This window comes from Saccopteryx bilineata, chromosome 1 (assembly GCF_036850765.1).
Source record: "Saccopteryx bilineata isolate mSacBil1 chromosome 1, mSacBil1_pri_phased_curated, whole genome shotgun sequence".
NCBI classification, from domain to species: domain Eukaryota; kingdom Metazoa; phylum Chordata; class Mammalia; order Chiroptera; family Emballonuridae; genus Saccopteryx; species Saccopteryx bilineata.
The window spans coordinates 387,225,591-387,246,659 of record NC_089490.1 but is presented as its reverse complement, the minus strand read 5'-3'; the positions used below and the strand labels follow the sequence as shown (position 1 = coordinate 387,246,659).

General features: G+C 50.2%; 2 protein-coding genes across 3 annotated transcripts in view; both read right to left on the bottom strand.

The window, feature by feature from the left end:
* Positions 1–6,118, bottom strand: part of EXT2 (exostosin glycosyltransferase 2) — a 150,594-nt gene extending 144,476 nt beyond the window's left edge. Inside the window, exon 1 of the mRNA XM_066251323.1 lies at positions 5,935–6,118. The gene's annotated coding sequence lies outside the window, so the exon portion shown is untranslated. The remainder of the gene's footprint in view (positions 1–5,934) is intronic.
* A 3,121-nt stretch (positions 6,119–9,239) lies between these two features.
* The window catches only part of ACCS (1-aminocyclopropane-1-carboxylate synthase homolog (inactive)), a 16,384-nt gene continuing 4,554 nt past the window's right edge, over positions 9,240–21,069 (bottom strand). For both annotated transcript variants that reach the window (XM_066251325.1, XM_066251326.1), the window contains exons 4-15: positions 19,019–19,089; positions 17,806–17,875; positions 17,274–17,340; positions 15,505–15,602; positions 14,962–15,039; positions 14,106–14,206; positions 13,389–13,478; positions 12,075–12,120; positions 11,818–11,959; positions 10,137–10,279; positions 9,892–10,045; positions 9,240–9,755 (exon numbers count right to left, since the gene is read on the bottom strand). In XM_066251325.1, the coding sequence (XP_066107422.1) occupies positions 9,658–9,755; positions 9,892–10,045; positions 10,137–10,279; positions 11,818–11,959; positions 12,075–12,120; positions 13,389–13,478; positions 14,106–14,206; positions 14,962–15,039; positions 15,505–15,602; positions 17,274–17,340; positions 17,806–17,875; positions 19,019–19,089 (1,158 nt within the window). In that variant the 3' untranslated portion in view covers positions 9,240–9,657. The remainder of the gene's footprint in view (positions 9,756–9,891; positions 10,046–10,136; positions 10,280–11,817; positions 11,960–12,074; positions 12,121–13,388; positions 13,479–14,105; positions 14,207–14,961; positions 15,040–15,504; positions 15,603–17,273; positions 17,341–17,805; positions 17,876–19,018; positions 19,090–21,069) is intronic.

The following is a 21,069-nucleotide window of genomic DNA, read 5'->3' as shown; positions in this document are numbered from 1 at the left end:
CTGTATTACTAAGCAGGTTGCTGCTGAGGTGAGGGCAACAGGGGCCTCAGGGCTGCTAGGACCACTCTGAAGAACCATGTAGGCTACACCTTGTCCCACCGAAGGATGAGAGTCGAGCAGGGTAGTCAACCTTTTTATACCTTCCGCCCACTCTTGTATCTCTGTTTGTAGTAAAATTTTCTAACTGCCCACCAATTCCACAGTAATGGTGATTTATAAAGTAGGGAAGTAACTTTACTTTATAAAATTTATAAAGCAGAGTTACAGCAAGTTAAAGCATATAATAATTACTTACCAAGTACTTTATGTCGGATTTTCGCTGTTTGGCAGAATAAATCTTTATAAAACAACTTACTATAGTTAAATCTATCTTTTTTTTTTTTTTTTTTTTTTTTTTTTTTTCATTTTTCTGAAGCTGGAAACAGGGAGAGACAGCCAGACAGACTCCCGCATGCGCCGGACCGGGATCCACCCGGCACGCCCACCAGGGGCGAAGCTCTGCCCACCAGGGGGCGATGCTCTGCCCATCCTGGGCGTCGCCATGTTGCAACCAGAGCCACTCTAGCGCCTGAGGCAGAGGCCACAGAGCCATCCCCAGCGCCCGGGCCATCTTTGCTCCAATGGAGCCTTGGCTGCGGGAGGGGAAGAGAGAGACAGAGAGGAAAGCGCGGCGGAGGGGTGGAGAAGCAAATGGGCGCTTCTCCTATGTGCCCTGGCCGGGAATCGAATCCGGGTCCTCCGCACGCTAGGCCGACGCTCTACCGCTGAGCCAACCGGCCAGGGCTTTTTTTTCATTTTTTTTCTGAAGCTGGAAACAGGGAGAGACAGTCAGACAGACTCCCACATGGGCCCGACCGGGATCCACCCGGCACGCCCACCATGGGGCGACGCTCTGCCCCTCCGGGGCGTCGCCATGTTGCGACCAAAGCCACTCTAGCGCCTGAGGCAGAGGCCACAGAGCCATCCCCAGCGCCCGAGCCATCTTTGCTCCAATGGAGCCTTGGCTGCGGGAGGGGAAGAGAGAGACAGAGAGGAAGGGGGGGTGGAGAAGCAAATGGGCGCTTCTCCTATGTGCCCTGGCCGGGAATCGAACCCGGGTCCTCCACACGCTAGGCCGACGCTCTACCACTGAGCCAACCGGCCAGGGCCTATCTTTTTATTTATACTTTGGTTGCTCTGCTACCGCCCACCAAGAAAGCTGGAATGCCCACTAGTGGGCGGTAGGGACCAGGTTGACTACCACTGGTCTAGAGCATTTATCTGCCAACTCCTACCCACTAATACTTGAGGGTTTCCTGGTACTACTGTCAGCTCAGAATATATAGCAACAGTCCTCAAAAGGTGTGGATAGAACCCTTTCCTTGATGTACAGCTAATCTGACAAAGAGCTGTGCTTCCCTTCAGGAAGAACTGGGGGAACATTTGTTTATACTTGCAAGGATGTTGCAAAGTATTTCTTCAAAGAGATCCAGCCTTCCTCTCAATCCATGGGATAAGGGTCTGAAAGCTCACATCTGAAAACCAGGTGATGAACAGTGATTTTTCCATTACAGCAGCTGACATCAGCCTACTTGCCAGTGCTTGATTTTTATCTGGTTATACAAGTCAAGCAGCATCCTGGTTGGCTGCCCGTCTACACTGCCCTCAGGAACACCATGCTCTATTAGCATGACAGTGGGTCAAGGCACACTGGCTGTGAGGCAGGTCTTGATGCCCATATGGGCATTTATTGTGTCTACCTGCCTTCTGATGCTTAGTGCCACCACCCTGAAACATGCCTCTGCTACTTCAGAATCCTATCGTCTTCATAAAGAGTTGGGAACTAAAGTCAATTGTGACCTACAGAGGACAGTCAACACTGAGCTTCTCCAAGATGCTGGTCCCCTTCCTGGGCATTCCATATTTCTAGAGTGAAGGGAGCTCACCCGCCCAGGAATATGGGCAAGCAGTGTGTCTCTAGCCTTGAAAAATGAATCTACTTCAAACCTCCACCTCCAATCTCCTCCTGACCCTTTCCTCAATTCTTTGCCGAGATAACTGTGGGGAGCTGATCTGTAAAATGTAGACAGTTTAGTAGCATCCCTGATTTCTGCTCAGTAGAAGCCAGAAGCCATCCTTACTTCTGACAACTAAAATTATATCTGGACACTGTCAAAATATCCCCTGGGGAGGCCAAACCACCCGCTGTTGAGATCCAGCGGTGTTGGCCATTGCCATACCCAAGCTTCAAGGAGTCTGCCTAGCAGCATATTAGGCCTTGCTAGGCCATTAAATCCTGAATCAAACCCTGGCTGGTTGGCTCAGCGGTAGAGCGTCGGCCTAGCGTGCGGAGGACCCGGGTTCGATTCCCGGCCAGGGCACACAGGAGAAGCGTCCATTTGCTTCTCCACCCCTCCGCCGCGCTTTCCTCTCTGTCTCTCTCTTCCCCTCCCGCAGCCAAGGCTCCATTATTGGAGCAAAGATGGCCCGGGCGCTGGGGATGGCTCTGTGGCCTCTGCCTCAGGCGGTAGAGTGGCTCTGGTCGCAACATGGCGATGCCCAGGATGGGCAAAGCATTGCCCCCTGGTGGGCAGAGTGTCGCCCCATGGTGGGCGTGCCGGGTGGATCCCGGTCGGGCGCATGCGGGAGTCTGTCTGACTGTCTCTCCCCGTTTCCAGCTTCAGAAAAAATACAAAAAAATAAATAAATAAATAAATAAAAATTAAATAAATAAATCCTGAATCCTGAGAATGCCCCCAAGGCAACAGTCTCTCCCGTACCGCTTGATAATCAACCAGTACACCCACTCTTCGTCTAACACCCTCAAAATTCACTCTGACACCCTCCAGCTGGTTCATATGAATCAGGTCCTACAGTATTTTCAGTACAAAAGCTATTCCCCCTGTAGCAGGGACTGTACTTGCCTGCTTAGGCAATGCTGAGAGCTGAAGGGAAGAAGAGGCAGATCTTAAGGAGCATAAACAATATCTAGCAAGGCATCTGCCTCAAGTGAGGTCTCTGCCTACTGCCTAGGCAAGAAGTCATTCTCCTCTACAATAGAGAGGTGGACACTTCCGCTGGCCCAGAGGAGCTAAGGAAACCTGGGCGTTCCAAGTGCCCAATGCCTCCACCCAAATTATCTCCATCCCAGGTCTCGCTCCCGACTTTAGCAGACGTAGTCTGGGTAAGCTGTGCATTCAGCTTCCTTTGCAGTTCTGCCACAATTACGATTAAATCTGGGGACTGGCTGTCAACACAGTCTGCGCTCCTGCTGAAGAGGCTGTCACAGAGCAATCTGTCTTTCACAGGGCGTCCTGATCCAAGCCATATCTTTTCTTTCTTTTTTTTTAAATTTACTGATTTTAGTGAGAGAGGAAGGGAGTGAGAGAAACAGTAACATCAATCTGTTCCTGTGTGTGCCCTAACTGGGGATTGAACCAGCAACCTCTGCGCTTTGGGATGATACTAACCAACTGAGCTATCCAGCCATGGCTATCTGAACCTTGTATTATCTCAAGGCCCCTAAGGGAGATTCAAAAAACAAGGCAACCAATTCCACTATTCTCGTCATTACCATTTTCCACATATCGGTCAAGTGCTAGAGCTACTGTACTAGCCAGTGCCTTCCCTTTCACCCCAGTCCCCTCTGGGAGTCTGACAGTGGTGACGCTAGAGACACCAGGGGCTATCCGCTCCTCACTCACCACCAGCAAAGGGGTCCGTGTTGCCATCTGAGGGTGAGTGATTCCAGTTTCACAGTACTATTCTGTCTGCTTTCTAGAGCGATTTCTAGTACCAACTGTCTCAGTTTATGTATTATCAGCATCCAATCCCATGCCTAGAACACATTTTATATAACCATAAATGTCTCTTGAATAAATGAGTGTCTCTGTTCTTCCCAGTTCCATCAGTGCACACACCTTTCAGGCTCAATAACCTTTGAGTTATTGTAAGGTGAGGAACTGATCATCAGCTTTCTTGAACTAGAGTTTGCAAAGGGGGGGGGAAATCGTTAAGTATAGACTGAATTTTCTGTGTCCACCACTAAACACCCTCCTCTCCTCTAACACTAAGCTTCCCTGAAGAAGACAGACCAAAAGGAATCTCCTACTAATGACTGTTTGTTCCACATAATACCATAACCTAGATTAAAACAAGAATTTCACACCAAAGCCCTACAAACTTTACCCTCCTTGAAACACATCAAACCTGTCCCTGCAAAACATTGGAATCATCTGGCTGGCTGTCAAGCACTAAGTCAGTGGAAAATCTTTTAACCCTACTCTACTGTCCGGATGAGATGCATTTTCTGTTCCTGGAATTATTTATTCCTAAAATTTGCCTGAATAACCTTTCCTGGGTGTTTTGGGCTGATTCCAATCCACTCAGTCCAATGTTTTGAGTCACAATCTGTTATCTTAACTTTTTAATTCATTTTTATTTTTAATTACAGTTGACACACATTATTATATTAGTTTCAGGTGTATAACCCAGTGATTAAACACTATGTAACTTACTAAGTGACCATTAGAATAAATCTCACATCCCTCTGAGAGCATACATAGTTATTAGAATATTACTGACTATATTCCAAATGCTGTACTTTACATCCCTTAACCATTTTTTGGAAAAGCACTCACAGCTGAATTCCCAGGGTTCAGTGACACTAGAACTTAACCCAGACGTACCTGAAAACAAACGAACCAAATATCAGCCAACTCAGGCAAATCTGCAATTCACTGCCATACCTGGTAGACTTCTTTACAATTAAAGTTATACTGTGACTAACCAGCCCTAAAACTGGTTTCCATTTAAAAAAAAAAAAAAAAAAAACCTGTACCCCTTTGTTAGTGAATTATATAATAATCAATTCAATTATATTTAGTTATTATAATTAAACATGACTGAGGATTTACTACATGTCAAGATCTGTTTTAAGCACTTTGGGTTAATTTATTTAATCTACCTTAGAGTGCCACGTGACAAGCTATTATCCTCACTTTACAGACAGGGAAAGTGCAACAGCAAGGTTGAGTAACGTGCCCAATGACACACAGCTAGAAAATGCCAACGCTGAGACGTGGAGGACGGCAGTCTGGCTCCAGAGCCTTGGGTTCTTCTCACGGGAAGCGGCCTCCCCTGCTCACCTTCAAAAAGCCTAGACTGGATAAACCTTTTTCGTTCTTCAATTAGCTGAAACAACATAACCTGGCAGAAGAAAATCTATCCATTCCCACCAGCACACCCAACCAGAAGGCTTAAAGCAGCGGAAGTGAGGAATGACTGCAAGTGAGTCATAAATCTCATTACCGTGAAGAGCCTCTGAGCTCTGAAATTTACAAACCAAGTCTTAAGTCCTTAGAGCACCCGACTGACTTAGAATTAAAACGGACTCAAGCAATCGTTGGAGTCTCAAAAGGTAGACCTAGATCTAGTTCCCACCACCAGCAGGAAACCTCCAGATGCCCCTCAGCTTCCAGTCGATGTCCAGAGCCCAGACCCCTGGGCCACCCTCCCCAGCTAGTCCTCTTTCCGAGGTGGGTGGGGCACAGGCACCAAGCCCCGCCCTGGGTGCCACAGGCCCCCGCAGCGCCCAGGAGTCGCCGCAGAGGAGACAGGTCCCCGCGGCTCGCGGGAAGGAGGTGGGAGAGCTCAGAGCGGAGGGCGGCCCCGGCAAAAATGGAAGGAGCGGACGCGGGACAGCGTGGACAGGGGAGACAGGTGGGAACCCAGTGCGGGCCGGGCAAGGAGAAGGAAGTGCGGGAATCAAAGCGCCCCCAAAGCGGCACGTCGTCGCGGCCAGCGGCGCCGCGGGGCGGGGTGGGGCGCCTCCCGCAGCCCTCAGGCCTCCGCACGGCCCGCGCTCTCCCGGCGGCCGGGGCCAGACTGCGCCGCGGCCCGGGGAGGCCCGAGCCCGCACCTCCGCACCCGCCGGCCCTTCGGCGCTGCGCTTACCTCGGCCACGGGTGCCTCCCGCTCGGCCCCGCGCTCGGTCACCGGCTCATGCCGCGTGGCGCGGGCCACGGCAGCCCAGGTGGGATCGCTGCGAATCGGCGGCCGCCACCCCGGGCGCCAGGGCTGCGCGAGCGAGCGAGGAGTGCGGCGCCGGGGACCCGGCTCGGCCTCTGACACCTAGCGCACTGCGCATGCGGGAGCGTCCTGGCCCGCGCCCCCTACTGGACAGGAGGAGTCAGGGCACCGCTTACGGTTTCTCCCAGGCAGGCGCGTCAAGCTCAGGCTCCAACAGGGAAACTCAAAGCCAGGCAGACTTGTTCATAATTAAAGAAACTGCAAACTGACAAGAGGCACCATGCTTCACTGATAAAAACTTCTAAAACGGACAAAAAATGTAATATTGTATTATACCGTAATCAGTATCAGTGAGGCGTGAAACATCCCTGGAAAGCAATTGGCAGTATCCATCAAATGGAAAACGCGGTAAACTTCCCCCAATAACCCCCCTGTATGAAATTTACCCTGTGTATAGTCTCAACAATGTTTATTAAAAATACTCATTACAGTACTATTTCTAATAGAAAAAAAAAAAACAAAAACCTGACAACCAAAATAAATTATGGAACATGGTTAAAATGGAATAATATAAGAATGCACATATGTGTTGATGCAGAATTATCTTCAATATATGTTCATATGACAGCAGGGCCCCAGATCAAAAACAGTGGGCAAGTATGATCCCTTTTATGTTAAGAAACAAATGAAATACATATGCACATGTATATAAATATATATACATACAAAGAACAGGAGAGATTAACATATATGTAGATGATTATATTAAGGCATATGTACAGTTTTTTTTTCAGGAACGAATCCAAGAAGCAATTAACAATTTTGGGGAGAGCAATTGTGGAGGAAGAAATGGGGAAGAGAGACTTTATTTTCATTTTGTTTTTATATTATTTATGTGATCTAGCCTTCTACATGCACAGTAAAATTCCTATCATAAGGTAGTAAGTGGAATCTAAAAAATTCAATCAAAATTCAAAGTGTTACTGAGAAGCTAATGAAATGACCCCCCCTCCCCCCCTCACTGAGTCTATGCAGTTTACTTGATAGGGGCTGCAGAATGCAAATCTGTTTCTGGTCCCAGCTGTACCTTAGCGCCATCTGGTGGAAGTTGTCACTTCCACTGGAGACTTCCTGGGGCTTCCAGCAGCAGCAGTCATTTCAGAAATACTCCTGAGCTAATAATGCCTGCTTGTCACAGATCCAGGGAAATTGGAACGACAGTACTCTGGAGGCGAGAAACCCACCTTCTGCGTCTCCACACCCAAGAAAGCAAATATCTGCATTCCAAATCCACAGCACCCCTAAAATAATAGGAAATTTAGCACACACACACACACTCCATTTGACAAGTGGAGAGCATTTTTTGTCCTTCTCTATATTAAATACTGTATATACATGTTTTTAATTAATCATTTTCTCACTGAATGAGGACTTTCTGTGTTGAAGAACTGTGTTGGGCACAGCCTTTGAGGACCCTGCCAATCTTATTTACTTTATAACCCTAGGCATGCATAGTGCTTGGCCCATAAGTGTTCACTGAATAGGGTTTTTTTTTTACTTTAGTTATTGATTTTTAGAAAGAGGGGAGAGAAGGAGAGAGAGAGAGAGAGAAAGAGGAGAAGAAGCGGGAAGCATCAACTCGTAGTAGTTGCTTCCCATATGCACCTTGACCAGGCAAGCCCAGGGTTTTGAACCAGCGGCCAGCATTCCAGGTTGAAGCTTTACCCACTGCGCCACCGCAGATCAGGCCCAATGAGTACTTTTTGAGGGAATAAAGGGGGCCCAGATGCTGGAGGAGCTCAACGTAAAGAAAACAAATGCTCAGGTAAGAATGGCCAAAGCAGAGGGTGAAAAGTGGCGCAGGAGAATAAGGCTAGAGGGTTCAAAAGAGAAAGCAATGACACCCAGCTGGAAAGATGTAGGAAGCTTCATGCAAGAGCTGGTATCTTCGCTGGTCCTAGAGGATATTTAAGACTTTGACAACTAGAGAGGTCAATAGGGTATTCCAGGTGGAGGAAGAAGTCATGAGCAAAGGTACAGATGTTATCAAGAAGGAGAAGCAATCAGAAAGGACGAGAGTTTTATAACCCAGTGTGGTTAAAATAGGGTGGCTACATTTCTAGGGGTAGAAACCATGCACGCAGTTGGAGGTGAGAAAGTACAGAAGCTGTGATGTTAGCAGCTACACGATGCTAAAGAAGTGGAGGGTGACTATAGAGAAGGAAAGAAAACATGAGCCAGGCCCTGAAGTCTGTGAGATGGTAGCAAGCATCCTAGCAGTTGGCATTTAAAAGAGGAGAGGCTATTGCATTACTCACTTAGAAAGAACAGGAGAAAGCAAAGATCACACTGAGCACTGCTTACCCAGTGAGCCAGGAAATGTGGAAGCGGGAGTTAGAAAGGGTCTGGCTTTCAAAAAAGGGGGTATTATCATACTGCAAAGAGCACAAGATTTTGAAGCAAACCTAACTGATTTTTGAATCCTGGCTCTGATCCTTTTTAGCTACATGACATTGGGAACATCGTTCCATCTCTTCGAGACTCAGTTTTCTCATCTCTACAATGGGGGATATTAATGTCAGCCTCCTAAGGATTTACTATATTAGAGTTAGAAATAATACATGTAATTAACCCAACATAGTGTCTGGCACATTGAAGGTACTCAAGAAAAGACAGGGAGGAGAAATAAATGAATGAAAGGCAGAAAGAAAGAGGAAAACAAATCCTAAACCAAACAGCATGATTTACAGAAAGGAAATGCTGATTCCACCATCTCTTAAAAGAGGAACAAAGAAAGAGACAGCCCTTCTGAACAGGCGTGTCGGCACCCAGAAGGGTTCTCAGCACATGGCTTTAAGGTCAGATCGTAAAGCTCATTTGGGCTCTGAAGTCATGCACCCTGGGGATGGGGTTGGCAGCCCTCTGCATTCTTAGGGTAGAAAGCCCAGCCTTGGTCAGCCTGTCTCAACAGCAGCGTTGATCCAGGGTCCAGCCCCATTCCTCCGCCACCCCTGTCATGGCAAGGTCACTCTGGTTAGGGTTCATCCATGAAGGTGACCTTTTCCCAGGAAGGATGAAGAGGAAGAGCATCCCAGAGCCAGAGAGACCCCTCCTGACCAACCCCACCAACGCGGTCCTGTTTATCTGGCCCCTACCAGAGGCTGTCCCAGGTCCCGGGTCTACACATCCTAAGTGTGTGGAAAGCAATTTGAACATGTAGGATTCAGTCCTTTTAGTAGTCCTTGTAGTTTGGAAATTATCAACCTTTTTTATTTGGGGGACATACTCTCTTTTATGTGTTGTTCTTTTGACTTGTTTCCCTGGCAACAAAGGAGAAAGAATGAAAGCGCTACTAAAAGGAAGGTACACAGGTGGTTTGTTTTCACATCCACAGGCGGCAGAGGGCAGCCATGACTCCTCCAGTCTATAAATTACAACAGATGCTTCTAGTTCCTCCCAGTTTTGTTTAATAGAATGGGAAGGGGATGGACCAGGTCGAACAGAAGGAGTCTCCTGCTGCCACAGAGAGGAACGGTCTTCTTCAGGTGCAAAGATACCTTCCTGGCAAATGGCTCAGCCACGATCACCAGTCTCTGCATCCCTGAACAGCCCCTGGTTGGCAGTGGTGGCCACAAGGCCATGACCAGCTCATCTGTGCTGGCCCCTCAGGTCCTGGGTCTGACAGGAAGGGGGGTTTTCTGCCACCTGGGATGTGCCCTGGAGCACCTGCCGGATCCTCTGCATCCCTGGGAGGAGGAAGTGAGGGCCCGTCAGCACGGAGGGCTGGGTGGGTGGGGAGGAACACGCTGAGGTTGTGGGGCCGCAGGGGAAAGAAGGCAGAGGAAGGACGCAGTCAGGAGGGCTGGGAGGCAGACTGCTCACCCAGGCGGAGCCGGTGGGCCTGGTCCGAGAAGACCAGGCGGAACCAACCGGGCTCTTTACACGCGAAGGCCTTGCCGAAGGACAGCAGCACCTTGTTGTCCAAAAAGCGACGCCAGAGCAGCATTTCCCCCTCGAAGGTGGCCTCGGGCAGGTACTGGGAGGGTGGAAGGGCTCAGGGTGAGGAGGAGGCACCCCTGCACCTCAGTCCTGGGGGGAGGCTTCCATCCCCTCCCCACCTGCACTACCTTCCTCAAGTCGACCCAGATGAAGAAGCCTGCCCCCTGGTGCAGGAAGGGGATCCCCAGGGCCCCGAGCTCCCCGGAGACATAGGTGTGAGCAGCCCTGAGCCGGGCATGGTTCTCTGGCAGGTACACCTGGTCGATCCAGTCTGTTTAGGTGAAAGAGAAGCCAAAAGATAAATCCCCATCAACCCTCCACTCTGTCCCATGAGTGTGATTCACTGAGAAGAAAAAGGCCACCAGATGCCAAGACTGGATGAGCCCCTGCTGACTAGGGAAGCTGAGACTATTCAGTAATATTGGGGGTAAAGTACCTTAAATCTAGATGCTTGGCCCTGACAGAGCCAGGTCCTGCAGACAGAGTCCCCCAGATGTAGGTCCGAATCAAAGGCCGACCTACTCACAGGCTGAGGTTCAGAGCCAGCATGGCCCCTGGCAAGGTGTGGGCCTTGGGCAAGGTTACCCCCCCCATTCTCATTTTTTAACTTTTTTTTTTTGGGGGGGGTCCCATTCCATGAATTTTAACACATGTATAGATTTGAGTGAACACCACCACAGGCAGGATACTGAACAGTTCCCCAACCGTAAAGAACACCCTCCGGCTATCTGTTTATAGTCCCATCATCCCCTTCCCCACACCCACTGGTCTGTTCTCTGTCACTTTTTCCAGGATGTCATAGAAATGGAACCACAGTAATGTCATCTTCTGAGACTGGCTTCTTCCACTCAGCCTACTCCTGCCTCTAAGATGAATCCATGCTGTCATGGTGTTTTTTGCCAGGTAGCACCCGCCGTGTGGACGGACCACCGTCTGTCTCTCTCTGCATCCATGGAAGGCACCCAGTTTGGGTGCCGAGGAAGAGAGCAGCTATGAACATTCACGTCGAGCTTTGTGTGACCGTACTGGTAAATATCTAGGCATGGGGTTGTGGGGCCATTTGGTATTTGACTTTATAAGCAACTGCCACTTGCTCTCCAAAGTGGCTATACCACCTCACGTCCCCAGCAGCGCCACTCCAGACAGCCCCAGCTGTCTGCATCCTCGCCAACATTTGACGCTGTCGCTATTTTTCACATTTTAGCGGCTATAGCAAGTATGCGGTGTCTGGTCCTCTGTTACCTTGTTTATAAAATAATGGGGGAAATACAGGAATGCATGCTGCCTAGGATTCTGGGGAAAGACAAAGGAGATGACGCGTGGAGCACACCTGACAGAGCTCAATAAATGGGGGCAGGGCAGGTCCCTTTGCTACCTAAACGCACTCTCCGAACCCGGGAACGGAACTGATCCGTGCAGAGAGAAAGTCTCCCACTACAATGTTTTTCCATTCGTAGCTTCTTCTCTTCTTGAAGTGCTCACAGCTAATAAGCGTGAGTTCACTTTGACCAAGTGCCTATTGTATGCCAGCTACTATTGTAATAAATTCACATTACTAATTCTACAAGACAGGTACCATTTAGACCCCTGTTTTACAGACGAGGAAACCGGGGCTCCCGGAGGGGAAAGAATGTGCCATGCAGCCGGGAAGCGACTGAGTAGGGTATGAACCCAGCGTGGGCCCAGAGCCGGTACTCTCCAACACTCTCCTCAATTCTTCTCCTGCACAAAGCACCCATGATCCCTGGCCAGTCCCAGGCTGACTACAACCCTCCCCCAATTCTCAGGGGGCCAGGCCCAGGCAGTCACCGCGGTCCTGGAGCAGCTGTGCCATCTGGTACTGGACCAAACCACTGAGGCCATGGTAGCGGCAAAGGGAAGCCACCGCAGTGGCCACATCCCGGTTTTCTGTGTACAGAGTGCCAAAGCGGAGCCCGGACATCCCAAAGTCCTGCAGAAGAAGAGGCTCCGTAGGGGATGGCCAGCCCTCCACGGAGAAAGCTGGTTCTACCCACCTCCCTGCCTCCCCACCTCCCTGCCACCCCCAGGGCCAGCCAGGAACCCACCTTGCTGGCCGCCCACATCACATGGGTCCTCAGGGGGTCAGGCAGCCTGCAGAGAGCACAGTGTGGGGATGGAGGCAGCGCAGACCCGCGGGAGCTCACACATTGCGCTGACCACAGAAGGAGATGGATGGGGGACTCTGGGTCTGGGTCAAGCCCTGGCTTCATCTCTTGAATCACCAGCTCCCATGCACCCTTTAAAGCAGGGGTCAGCGAACAGCCTGCTGCCTGCTCTCACCGGCAGTCTTAACGGGACTCAGCCACACTCTCGTGCATGTGCTGTCTGTGCTGCTCTGGTGCCAAGATGGCAGAGCTGAGTGAGAGACCAGATGGCCTGTAAAGCCTAAGATATGTGCCAGCCCCTGATCTAGAGCACAGCTCAAGTGTCACTTTCTCTAACAGCCCTTCTCTGGCCACCTCCCAGTCGACCAGGCCAAGTGGGCACCCCAGGCCGCTCCTCTTTAGCACTTGATCAGATGACTAGCTGTGTATTCAGCTGTTAAAAAACAAGCTATTATTCTCTGGTTAGAAACAGAGAAGTTCTACACAGAGAGGGCCCGGGTCTGTCTTGTGCACCATTGTGGCCCCAGCACCACACAGGAACGGAACTGATACAGGGTACAGGGTCTGGTACAGAGCAGTCATTATTTCTCTGCGTCTCGCTTTTCCGATCCATAAGTGAAGGGGCGTAACAGGCCACACTCCACGTGCTTGGCAGAGCTTTGGGGGAACGAGCGAAGAGAAAGGCTTCGTGGGGCAGAAAGGTCTGGACAGACAGCAGGAACTGTTAGGTTCTCTGACTGTCGTATTTACAGGCTTTACAGGTGATCTGGTCCAGGTGATTCCAAAGGTATTTTGTCCACAAATTATTGGCTCAAATTGAATCTTAAGAAAAAGCCCAAATAGCCAAAGTGTATGTATAGCACACGCAAGGGGCTCCCACATATCTGCTGAATGAACGGATGCATGAATGAATGAATGAATGAATGAATGAATGAATGAATGAATGAAACTGAAGTTACCTGAGGGATGAAGGAAACAGCAAAGGACAGTTTCCCACCCACTCCACCCTCCCTCAAGGAATCCTAAGGCCCCTCCTTGGAGCTCTCAGAAAACCCACAGAACGGTTTGAAAACCACTGATCTGGCCCAGTTCTCCCATGTTCTCATTAGGGGCTCTGAGGACAGTGGGGTCAGCTGGATGGAAGGAGAATCACCCTGGGACCCTGGGGCAGGCCATGTCCTGTAGCCAAGCCACAGAGGGGCCAGGACAGGGGGCCGGGAAGGTGAAGAACCAGCTCTGATGCGGCAACCTCACCTTTCCAGGCTTAGAACACTGCGGTAACCAACCGAATCCTCAAACACGGACAGCATGTAGACCTCATCCATCACGACATGCAGCTCGTGCCTGCAGGACGTGGGGGCAGGCAGCAGCAAGGAAGAAAGAGTTTGGTGAATGGGTCAAATGCATCTCTCAGGGTGGAGTGACAGTGAATCTGAAATCCCAGAGACCAGGTCTAGCCCAGGGTTACCAAATTTGTTTTATCCAGGAATAACCTGCTTTGACTCTGTTTTTCAAACACACTGGAAGCCACACACACAAAGCAGATGACAGTGGGGCTTTTGATGCCCTGCAGGAAAGAGGCAGAGCCCTCAGGCACACACACACACACCCCCCACGGAGAAAGGGCCACAGTTAAATTAAATATAAGCCGACCCAGATTCAGTCTGGCTCCACCCCTCCCTCTCAGGCTCAGTAAACAGTATCTGTACCTAATAGGGTTGCTGGGAGGATTATGTAAACTGCTGAACAGGGTGCCTGGCCACTATAGTGTGCAGTAAGTGACAGCTGCTATTAGAAACAGGGAGAGACAGACCTAGCATCCCACAAACCATTACCTCCTCACCCCACTGCTACAACCGATGTGGGTGGAAGCCATGATGGAGAGAAGAGGGTAGAAGCGCCGGCCCCAAAGACTCTGCCAGAACCTTCATCTGACAGACACTATTTTAGGATTAGTGCGGGGTGCCTTACCTCTTGGCAAATTCCAAGTACTCTCGCAGCTCTTCTGGGGAGTAGACGTCACCCAGAGGGTTCTGGGGGTTGATGAGGATGAGACCTTTGACCTTCACACCCTGAAACCACCAGTGGGGTGGGAGACCCTCAGCTCCTCCCGAAGGCCAGAGCCACAGGGTCCCACAGGGCGGCGCTAGTTGCCGGGCAAGCTCCCTGGGAAATGTGACGGCACCGTGGTCACCACCCAGTACGAAGGGAGCAGGGGCAGAGAATGACACCTGCAGCATCGTGTCAGCCCTGAAAGAAGACAGTGCAGAGATCAAAGCCTAAAGGGAAATATACCCAAATGCCAGCAGGAGCTGCCTCTGTCGGCAGAACTATGGGGGAATTTTAAAATTCCCACAGTGGACATGTGCAGCTTTAATTACCATGGTAAAAAAAAAAAAAAAAATTAAGTTGACAAGAGCTTTGAAAAGTAGATAGAGAGGAACCACTGAGGGTTTCTGTTCTCCGCCTTTTTTCGGGGAGGCCCCAGATCCCCTCAAAGTGAGCGGGTAGCACCTCCATCGACTGCTGAACTATAGTCCGCTACGTCGCACACCTGACCTGTTGAATTAGAATCAGGTGAAGTGGGGGTACTATTGTTAATTAAGTTCCCTGGTTGTTTGTTTGTACACCTAAGTCTCAGAGTCTCTCTCTAGCGGGAAGACCTTCCCTGGGCAGGCTCCTGCTTGAGCCGCAGAATGGTTCTGTGTCTACCCCTCGTCCTCATCACAGAGTGCCAATCCTAACAGGGAGTGGACCGGCCACAGGATTGGTCTGTGCCCCCTCAGGCCCACCCCTCCCAGCCCGGGCTTTGACCTGATCCCCAGACCTCAGATTTAGCTCCTTGCAGGGCCGCCTCCAGCTTCTCCACTGTGAGCTGGAAGGGGCGTGTGTCCAGCCCAGTGACCTGGAAAAGATCCAAAGCCACATTCAGTGACCCCCCCGCCCAACTCTTGAACTCTGAGGCCTCTCCAGCCTATTACCTCCAGCCTCCTTAGAACAGTCTCCGGAAAAATACAGGTTGGTCACCTCCCTCTCACTGCCATTGTCCCACCCCACTACATGGGGGGGGGGCATCACTATAACGTTTCAGGAAGAAGCCCCATAGGTCCTTTGATCGGGGTCCAAGGACTACCACGCTGACGTCTGCTCTGCCTCACCCCACTTCAGTATGGTGCCTGGGGCTGCCCTTGGCTTCTACATCAACCCCAGGGATCTCGGAGCTGGGAGAATGGGAGGCCCTGGCGAACCCAGGCACTGGCCACAACCCCTGAGCCCTCAGCATGGACTGCTTCCCATGTCCACCCTCAGATTCAGATGCAGGAAAGCCTTGGCCCACAGGCACCCTTACCTCGATTCCAGGAACTCTTACCTCACTGTCCAGATAGACATAGACCAGTCGGACGTTGCCATAGAGATAGACGTGCTGCGTGATGGCTCCATAGTAAGGGGCAGGGATGAGGAAAGCCTCTGGGGGAAGGAGTGGGCCGGAGAGTCTGTCACCCTCTGGCTGGGCTCATGGACTCCCTGTCCACTGGCCCCATGCCTCTTCAAGCTTTCAATGATCTTAGGGAACATTTGGGGCATGCTCCCTCTCTCAACTCCCAACACTCTTTCTAGAGCGTGGATCCACTGAGATCAATCCCTTTTCTACTAATCAATAGCTAATTATTTATTGAGCACTTACTAGGTACTCAACTGTACCAAATATTCCTTTGCATGTTATCTCATTAGATCCCCATAATCACTCAATGAAGTAAGTAAGGAAGTACTACTGTCATCCTAACTTTGCCAATAAGGAACTAAGGCTTTGAGGATTCCAGAGAGGCACTCAACATTTGGGGTCACTGGAGGGAGACTTGGACCCATGAGTGGAAGCTTCAGGGTGACGATCTGGGCTCAACAAGTAGAAAAACTTGACACCATGTAGAATTGCCCAGAGATACGATGTGCTCCAGCTTCTCCACTGTTGGAGGCAGTCAGACAACAGGTTGAGACCACGGGGTGGGGAGGGGACGTCATGCAGAGGGGCTAGCTGTGGGTGGGGGATTGGTGAGATGACCATAAGCTCTACTGTAACTCAGAGCTAAAGGCATCCCTCCCCCCTGAAGAAGACACATAGGTCAAGCTGCTGTCCCTTCCCAGCCTTCCATTAGCACAGCCCACTCCACTCAGAGCTCTAAAAAGGGCAGCCTTTGTCCTACACATTCCCATCCCTGGCCACAGGGATCAGACCAGAGGTAGACAAATGGCCTAAGGGAGCCAGTCAACTGTCTGGCCAGAAACCCATCATGTTCTCTCTCCAGACTTTGCTCGAAGAAGCACTGACACTTGTGAGTGAGAACGTGCACTTTATGGAAGGTCACGTGGAGCGGGAGCTGGGCTAGCCCCACCGGCCACACAAGACGGAGGAAGATCCTGGGACAGGCCTGCATTAAAAGGGTGGGGGGGAGGGGGGAGGGAAGACTGCACATCCCTGTGAGAGACCTCACTCTTAATTGTTCTTGGGCAGGAAATTGCCTATTATATCCTGGTAATGAATCCTCCTTTTACAATTCAAATCCTGGTTATTACCTCTCTGTGTGTGATTATAACAAGTTACTTAACACCCTGGGCCTTACTCTCCTCATCTGTTAAATGGGCATAACCACAGAACCTACCTCATGGGGGCTGTTGTGTGGATTATATGACAGCCTATGTGTAAAGCCTTAAGCCAGTGCCTGGAATGTAGTATGTGGTCAATAAATATTACTAATATTATCATTATTAATTATACTAGCATGATGGGGCCTCGGTTCCTGGCAACCAATAACCCCTGACCATGCCTATGGCCAGTGTGCTCTCAGTAGGACTGTGGCTCTTGTAGCAGGCAGTCTGCCATGTGAGGATATGACATCCACCTCCAATCATGAGGAAAAGCCAAGGTCGTCAGAGAGAGACAGCCCAGAACCCTGGCAGCACACTGAGTCCTCCTAGAACTACCAACCCCTGGGTGTCTCGTCACGCCACTCACTTAAGTCCCATGCAGTCTAATAGTCTATTATGGCCAAAATCATTCTGATGCAGCCCTCGAGGACAGGCAGCTGGGGACATGGCAGGCAAAGGCAGCTCCCGGTACTAAGCAGGCCATTGTCCACTTACCCCCGACCTCACACAGCACCGTGGCCAGAGCAGAGAAGAGAGAGGCACAGCCATTCAGGACAACCACCTGAGAGTGACACAGTCATGGGACAAAGATGAAACTGTTTAAATTAGGACCAAGAATTGCAGCCTCTGTCCTGGGCTGGCACAGAGGGAGAGCCAGGTGGCAACTCGGGTACCCTTTGGGGCTCTGTCACCACAAAGCCACAGGAGATACCTAAAGGCCCCTCCTGACTAACAGCCAAGTTCATTCGTGCAGCTTATTGGTGGGGACCCTGCTCTGAGTCAACTAAGCAAAGAAGAGGACGCCGCTCACTCAGAGTCTGGCCCAAAGGTGTGGTGGCAAAGAGGGACCACAGGACAAGAGGGACAGAAGTCATACCCACACTCTAAGGAGAGGGTGTGCCCAGTTCCACTTGGAACCAAATCGAAACCGAGTGAAAGGCAGATCCCAACCCACCTTACCCCTGGCCAGCCCAGAGTCGGGGGAGGGGCAGAAGACCAAGACAGATCAGAAGAGGGGGCTACTCACATTGTCCGGTTTAAGGGGTGCGGGGCTCTTGCAGTGGAGAGACAGGAACCTGGCCACTTCTTCCCGGAGGCTGCAGATGGGCAGTGCTTGTCAGCGGGTCTCCAACCCACAGTCCATCCCAGAGCTCTTCTAGTGACTCTTCAGGCAGCTGTCATTACCCCCCCCCCCCCCGCCATGTTTCCCACAAGGGAAGTGTGATCAGCATCCGTCTCCACTCCCTGGTCCCACCCCCAGCACTCCTGCAGGCACAGAACTTTCATTCCCAGCAGTTCTAGGACAGCCAACCCCCCTGAGTCAGCAGATGTCAGGGAGACCATAAGCAACACTCTATATGCAGAGCTAGCTAATAATAATAAAAAACTTTGTTATCAGAACAATGACTATCATCATAACTATTACTGCTAGTATTTATTGAGCATTTACCTTATGCAGGTGTTAGTTGGAGAATTTTACCCATTTAATCTTCAAAACAACCCTAATGGGCAACTATTATTATTCCCATTTTACAGACAAAGAAACTGAGACTTGAAGGCATTAAGTCACTTGTGGGTAAGTGGCAGAGTCCACATTCAAGCCCCGTTGTCTGACTTGAGGGCCCATCATCTTAATTACTATCAGAACATGTCCTTTGGAATCAAGTCCTGCTCAGCCACTAGGCGCTAAACAGCGTCTGGCCCCTAGTAAGTGCTCAATACCAACTCTTACAAGTATCATTTACCACCTCCCATCTGACCAGTAGGAGAAGGCCCCGGCCAGCGCCCCTTAAACTGATTCTGGCCCCTCTAAAGCTACTGAGAAAGTGGGGTCCAGGACTCCTTGTATGAAGCTCCTCCCCATGCCTCAGAGCCACAGAGACCATGCCAGGGAGCTCCCAGGCTGGGGTGCGGTGGCAGGAGGCACCAGTGCCCTGGGGTGATCCAGAAGACCCCATGATCGCCTGCCAGGTCTCGGACCACATAGGCCCTCAGCCTAAGGCAGGCTTTCTCCACCTACCAATACTGACACTTGGGGCCAGATCATTCTTTGCTGTGGGGGCTATCCTGCATGTTGTAGGAGAGTTAGCAACATCCCTGGCCTCTACCCAACAATGACAGTAGCACCCGCTTCCCAGTTATGACAACCAAAAATGCCTGCACACATTACGTACGGTATGTCCCCTGGGGCGCAAAACCACCCTGCAGTTGGGAACCACTGGCCTATGGCCACTACTTACAACAAGTGTCCCCTCCAGTCAGGGTACTGCAACAGAGACGGCTCCACCCGCAGCATGTCGCTCTGACTTAGCTGGGGACCGAGAGGAAAGAGCTGCGTTAGGGTCACACATCCTCCCAGTGAGGCCTGTCGGCATTACCACCTGCATCCACACAGCACCTGGGCCACCAAAGCCAAGGCCTTGGTCTCCTCATCAAAGAAAATGTGGAGGGGTCGCACAGGGACAGCATTCTCACACCCACTGTGCTGATGAGGAAACCGAGTCACAGCCACAGAGCTAGCAAGTGGCAGAGCAGAGAAAAACCTAGAATTTTTTTCCTTCTGACTGAGTGCTCTTTATTCAACACTGTCACCCAAACACCCAGAGATTGGATGTGCAGAGGCAGAGATGGGAGACCATGCCACCTAGCTCCTCCCTGGGTGACAGAAGAGGTTCTGGCACTGGGTGCCATCACCCAGTCCTGGCTTCAACCTCTGGAGAGACTCAGACCACTGCCCTCCTGCATGCTCAATCCAACCTCACACTCTGGAAAATGTGCCCATTTTTAGGCCATCCCCACCCTGACCACGTGTTGGTTTGGTGACTCTTAGGGTGTCACACACACAATGTCAAAGAAAGGCAGGGTCCCTGGGCAGTGGGACCACAAGAAGAAAGGTAACCAGCCACCTGTATCTGACCCTCGTCTTTCCCCTGCTCCTTCATCCCTTAGAGCTGCACTGCCCAGTACAGGAGTCTCTAGCCACGTGTGTCCGGTCTGAACTCAGAAATACTGGATAGTGAAAACTTGATCTTAAAAATGTTTGCAAACTCTCTCACTGATACTTTTTTATGTCAATTACATATTTAAATGGTCATATTTTCAATATATTAGAATAGGTTTTTTTTATTTTTTAAATTTTTATTAATTTGAGAGAGGGAAAGAGAGACAGGAACATCAATCTCTTCCTGTATGTGCCCTGACCAGGGATCGAACCAGTAACTTCTGTGCTTTGGGTCAAAGCTCTAACCAGCTGAGCCATCTGGCCAGGGCAATAATATATATTATTAAAATGAATCTTACCAGTTTCTTTTTACTACATAATAAAAAATTTTAAATTTTATATGTGGCTCGTATTTTCTTTTGGATGGTGCTCAGCTACCTTGATGGGGGGAGCAAGCGGGCTTTAGGTAGAACACGCCTTTCAAGCCCACTCCCTACACTACATCCCTCTCCCCTTGGGGCTTGATGTTGTCACCTCTGGACACATGTCCCTCTGAGTTAAGCATCACTCTCTCTACACTCCAAAACTCTGACTCCTCGGCCTTGAGAGACACCTCTACTGGGCATTACCAGTGGTTGGTGAGAGATGGCTGTCACGAGCTCAAGAAATCTGATTGTTAAATGTGCAGGAATTTTGCAAGCTGTGTAGAAAAATAGCCATTTCAAAAATTAAACCATACAGATTACATATAAATTATGTAAGTGAATTATGTTAAAAACAAAGGTAGTAAATACCCAAACAAGATTGTTCCTGATTACATTACGATGTACTATCATCTTTGCTCGTGAAGTTATTTCTATCAATGTGTCTAGAAGGGAAAACACCCTACAGGGAGGGTGGGGCAAAAATAAGTTTACAGTTGTTCGTATGGAAAATAATACAAGAGTAAATTTGTTTCATGCACTCACAACTATAAGCCCACTTTTGCTCCACCCTGTACGTGTGTGCCACTGCACTTCTTTTCCCAATTCTGTCACGTGTGCAATAACGTCACGTCGGCTGACCAGGCAGTGGCGCAGTAGAGTATCGGCCTGAGATGCAGAGGACCCAGTTTTGAAATCTCTCGAGCTTGCCGGCTTGAGCATGGTTTCATCTGGCTTGAGTGTGGGCTCACCAGCTTGAGCATAGGGCCGCTGGCCTGAGTGTGGGATCATGGACATGACCCCATGGTTGCTGGCTTGAGTCCAAAGGTTGCTGGCTTGAACCTAAGGTCACTGGTTTGCGCAAGGGGTCACTGTCTCGGCTGCAGCCCCCCAGTCAAGGCACATATGAAAAAGCAATCAGTGAACA